At 57.5% G+C, this 5,394-nt stretch overlaps 1 protein-coding gene across 1 annotated transcript in view; it reads left to right on the plus strand.

Annotated features, from left to right (window-relative positions):
* Positions 1 to 4,332: 4,332 nt before the first annotated feature.
* Positions 4,333 to 5,394, plus strand: part of LOC103799999 (fascin-like) — a gene marked incomplete at its 5' end in the record, with an annotated part of 1,829 nt that continues 767 nt past the window's right edge. The window contains 3 exon segments of the mRNA XM_009072362.1: positions 4,333 to 4,489; positions 4,952 to 5,073; positions 5,306 to 5,392. Coding sequence (XP_009070610.1) covers positions 4,333 to 4,489; positions 4,952 to 5,073; positions 5,306 to 5,392 — 366 coding nt within the window.

Below are 5,394 nucleotides of genomic sequence, written 5' to 3' on the forward strand. Positions count from 1 at the left end.
TTGGATGGTTTTCATCAGAAGATGCTAAGTGGCCTGTTGACACTTGGGGGATACCACAAAGCCACAGGAAATCCACAGGGAAGGAAGGATGGGTTTTTCAGGGAATTCATGCTTCACCTCCACCCGTGACCCCCTTGCAGAGCTGCCTGCACCCCCATCAGAGGAGATGCCAGTCCCAGGTGCTCCAGGCTGCTGCTTTTAGACAAAAACCTGTTTGGATCTCTGTAGGGATGCAGTATAAGCCCAGCCGAAGGGCAGGGAGAGGGCAAGACGAGTCTTGGAGCACGCGTGCGGGTGCAGCGCGGGCTGGATGGTGCCAGAGCCCTGCAGGGAGCCCAGACACGACCTGTGCTGGCAGCTCTGGGTGCAGCATCCCCATCCAGGCTGCCGGGGAATGCAGACCTAAAATCCTGCCCTATTGCCCCGAGGGCAGAAGCAGGATGCTGCCGGTACTTCCATGGAGGGAGTCAGGCTAGGGTTTTTTCAGACATAACCACAGGGTTTTTTAAAGGGGAGTTGGAGGATGGGAAAGGTGTTCCTTGCCATGGAGCACATCCCACTGAGTCTCACCAGTATCCCAGGATGGCTCGTAGGAAACCTTTTGTGTGAGTTTAGTGTAGAGAGAAAGTTTTCTACATGCCATAAATTCCCACATGCTGGGTCTGCAGCCCCCTGTCTGCTCCTTCAGATGGAGCAGCTCGGGGCTCTGGGAGGTACAGGAAGGTGAGTGTGTGCTCTGCAACGGCCTCAGGCTGCAGTTTGCATCCACTGTCCTGGGTTGGAGAGCAGTGAGGGCTAGGTCATTGATCCTGCAAACCCAGGGGGTTGACAGTAGCTGGAAACCTCTGCAGCTGAGAACTTGGAAAGACCTTTCCTGCTCCAGCACTGGCTCACCCCGTTGCCCTTTCCCATCTCTCCTAGGACCTTGAGACCAGGGGCTTGGCATTAGAAAGTTCTGGGGAGACACATACCTCAGCTTTCCCACCTCCAACCTCTGCATCCTCCCTGAACCCCCATAGCAAACCTGTGCTGCAGACGGAGCCGCGGGACATGCCACGCCAGGAATTTTGGGGAGTGCGGGTGTACCTCCACTCCCCCCTCCCTGAAGCGCCGCCCTGTGCTCCCCCCCCTCCTGCCTCCAGCTGTAATTAGCAGCTTCGCCAAGGTCAGGCAGAGCAGTGCCAGCTCCAGACTGTAAATTTACCAAGAGCGTTAATTAATCCATGATTGCAGCGGGAGCGCCGGGCCAGGCGCTGCGGGAGAGCAGGCGGATGCAGCTCCTTTCCACAGCCCTGGGCGGCTGCAGCAGGGGGTGGCTGTGGGGACAGCCTGTCCTCCACCACGGGGACATCTCTGTGGGACCTGCCATGGGCCCAGCTTCCCCCATCCTACCCAGCTCTGACCCCCCAGCCTCCTGCTCCCGCTCAGTTCCAGCCCTTTGAAGCCTCCTCCTGCCCCAGCTGTAGCTGCATTCCTTTCTGCTGAGTCGGTGTAACCCAACCCGAGCTGCTTTTGGGGAGGGGGTGGTGGGAGACCCTCCTGCTGCTGGGCCCTTCAGGGCGCTGGGGAAAGCAAACCTTTTTGCAATAGGGAGTGTGGGAAATGGCACAAGAGCGTTGGCAGTGGCCCAAGAGTGGAGTGGGGGAGGCTGGGGGCTGCACTGTGCTTTGTGGTGGTGGTCTCCAGGGACAGGGGATGGTGTTTGGAGGCTCCTGGCACTCACTGTCCCATCTTCAGCCCATATGATCCTACCCTGTGGCACACAGCATCCCTTGTCTCTCCCCAGCATGGTCCCTGCAGGTCAGGGAGCTCTTTCCCGAAAAGCACAGCAAGGGGAAACACGACCAGCCACTCCTCCCCACAAACCACAACTATAGCTCTCACGGATTTCAAGGGGGTTCAGGGGTGTTCTCAGACTTGGGTGATGGGCAGCATCCCCCAGTGTCCCCTCTCACAGCCCAAGCTCTCTGTGAGCCCCCACAGAGCCCCTCTCTCTGTTTTATGGCTCTGGATTGGGGCTGGAGCAGCCTGACGCCAGGATCCAAAATCAAAACCAAATGTTTCCACAACCACCGGCACAGCCCCTGGCAGCCCTGGGAGGCAGGGAGTGTGGGATGGCTGTGAGAGCCAAGGAATTGGCCAGTGGGCCTGGTGGCCCTGCTGTACCCACTGCCCCCTGTGCTGCCCAAATGCTCTGGGGAGCAAAGCACTGGGGTGGCTGCATCTCTGTCAGGAGAATCTTAGAATGGTTTGGGTTGGAAGGGGTATTAAAGTTCATCCAACTCCCTGCCTTGGGCTGGGACATGTTCCACTAGACCAGATTACTCCAAGCCCCATCCAACCTGGCCTTGAACACCTCCAGGGGTGAGAGCTGCAGAAGGTACTGGGTGGTGCCTGGCAGAGAGAGGACAGGGGTGACAGTTGTAGGCTCATTTGGGTGTGGGAGATAAGATTTATGTCCAACAAAGAGAAGGCTTCAAAGCCTGATCCCTTTGGGATCCCTGGTGGGAGACTGATATGCAAAGCAGAAGCTGCTCCTGGGGTGCTGCTGGATGTTTGGAGATGCTGCTGGATGATGAGGGGCCCTAGGGAGCTGTGTCTGCAGGACCTGGGGGAAGACATTTCCATGGCTGTTGTGGGAGGTAGATGGTCCCTCCCCAGGTGGATCAGCACCCACTGGATGTAGCTGGTGGGACTTGCTGGTGGCTTTCCAGAGCAGCAGGAAGGCAGATTTGGGGAGGAAGGTTGCACACATGGTTGACATCTTTTCCAGGATCAGGAGCATAGAATCAGAATTGTTTAGGTCAGAAAAAGCATCTAAGATCATCAAGCCCAACTGTTCCCCCAGCCCTGCCAAGCCTACCACTAACCCATGTCCCCAAGTGCTGCAGATACACATTTTAAATCCCTCCAGGGATGGTGACTCTACCAGCACCCTGAGCATCCTGTGCCAGGCCTGGTCAACTCTCTTGGGGAAGAAACTGTTCCTATTATCCAATCTAAACCTCCCCTAGCATATGTTTCCTCTTGTCCTATTGCTTGTCACCTGGGAGAAAAAACAGACCCACCGAAGTTGAAGAGAGTGAGAAGGTCCCCCCTGAGCCTCCTTTTCTCCAGGCTGAGCCCCTCCAGCTCCCTCAGCCTCTCCTCCCCAGACTTGTGTTCCAGCCCCTTCCCCAGCTCTGTTCCCTTCTCTGGACATGCTCCAGCCCCTCCATGTCTTTCCTCTACTGAGGGGCCCAGAACTGGACACAGTGTGGTTGGACTGGAGCCCATGGCACCTGTGCAGCAGGGAAGGATGTGGGTATGTTCTGCTCTGGAAAACTGCTCTGGTTCCACTAAACCACAGTCTGCATTTCCATTCCCAGGCTGCTCTCACTGGTGACAGACCCGTGTCCCACTGGTGGTGCTGGGGCCCATCTGCACTCATCCCAGCTGTAGGTTGGCAGGGAGAAGCAGAGCAGAGCTCCATCCCAGCTCTCCCACAAAACCCAGCTCGGCTGTTTGGCTTTGGCTATGGCTTGTGACTTGCATCCCAAAATATTTTTAGGCAGAAATCCACCAAGCTGGAGAGCTCTGAAGAGGGTTTGGCCCTGCTAGCCCTGACTAAGCAGGTTTGCTGGGCTCAGTGCCTGAGGTGGATGTGCACGTGGCCCTGGGGGGTCAGTGATGGCCCCAGGACTGTGACCAGTGGCCTCAGGACTGGCTGCATTCACCTCTGACAGGGAAATGCTGTCTCTGGCCCCTTTGGAGCAGGGAGGGCTGGGGAACAGGCTGGTGCTGGTGGTTTTGGTGAGTCAGAGAAAGGCTTGGCTGCCCCAGGGCTTTCCCAAGCCTCCTGTCCCTGCACACCTCACTGCCCCAGCAGCCTGTGACAATTTGTGGATGAAAAACGGTGCCACGGTCCTTAAACACGCCCTGAGCTGGGATTCATGGGTGCTGTGGTGGCCTCTGCTAATGGGTTGAGTAACCTGGCTGTCACCTTTGGGAAAAACTACAGCCCTTTTCCCTGTGAAATATCTATGTTGCTCTCTGCTTCATTATGATGGAGGTGGAGAGCCCAGAGCTGAAGCTCACAGCTGCCTCGGCTCCACCTAGCCCTCATTTATGGCCTTAACACCAAGTGGCCAAATGAAAATCTGTATTATTTGAACCCAAAATGCCATGGGGAGATCCATGTGAGGGATTTGGGAGTCACCAAAGCTCACCTAGGGAGCAGGAGCATTTCTCACTTGTGTTTCCTGAGCTGCCCCACACCTGGACCTGCTGGAGATGGGTTTGGGATCTTCCCCACCCCAGCATCCTCCACCTCCCTCTGCCTCTGCTCCCTAGGGATGGACCTCTCAGCCAACCAGGATGAGGAGGGTGACCAGGAGACTTACCAGCTGGAGATCAACAAGGACACCAAGAAATGCGCCTTCCGGACCTACACTGGGAAGTACTGGACCCTCACCTCCAACGGGGGCATCCAGTCCACTGCCTCCACAAAGTGAGTGCTCTGCAGCTTGGGGCTCTGCCTGTGCCTCAGGGAACCCTCTGCATTTCCCAGAGGAATCCAAGGGGGATTTTGCAGTCTGGAAATGTTTCCCAGCAAAGGCAGCGTGTTCCCTGGAAAGCCAGGGATGGGTCGGGGCTTGCCGCCCACGATGCTCGAGAAGTCCCTCGGGCCATGCAATCCTTCCCGGCTGGCTGGGGCTGTCGAAACCCTTCACCCTGCAGTTCAACCAACCCTGAGCGCCAGGCGGAAATCCCAGAAGTGTTTGGCTGCCTGCCCTGCTGCCTGCCAGGCAAGGGCGTCCCGGCGGGATGGCCACCACAGCCTGGTTCGTCCTGCGCAAACAGATCGAATCGGGGACTCCTGGTCCAGCCGTGGCCCTTTCCAAGCCAGCAGGGTGGCACTGGCAGGGTCCCCATCCGTGGCATCCCACTGAGTGCCCTCTCTGCCCTGCAGGAACGCGAGCTGCTACTTCGATATCGAGTGGTGCGACAAGCGCATCACCCTGAAAGCTGCCAACGGCAAGTATGTGACAGCGAAGAAGAACGGGCAGCTGGCAGCCTCCATGGAGACAGCGGGTAAGGGACCCCTCGGGGACCCCCACCCTGTGCTGGGGCAGCAGAGGATCAAATATCACCCACCTTGAGCCAGGCTGCTCTTCCAAGCGATGCTCGGGGATCCAGGCAATACGTTTTCTTAGTGACTGCTTCGCGTGATGGGAGGTGTGGGGACAGATGGGGTGGGTGAGAAATGCTGCTACCAGGGCAGGGTCTCCAGACCACTCTGACAGCCTCTCTGCCCTCGACACAGGTGAGACAGAGCATTTTGTGATGAAGCTGATCAACAGGCCCATCATCGTCCTGCGCGGCGAGCATGGCTTCATCGGGTGCCGCAAGGTC

This window comes from Acanthisitta chloris, unplaced genomic scaffold (assembly GCF_000695815.1).
Source record: "Acanthisitta chloris isolate BGI_N310 unplaced genomic scaffold, ASM69581v1 scaffold15470, whole genome shotgun sequence".
Taxonomy (NCBI): domain Eukaryota; kingdom Metazoa; phylum Chordata; class Aves; order Passeriformes; family Acanthisittidae; genus Acanthisitta; species Acanthisitta chloris.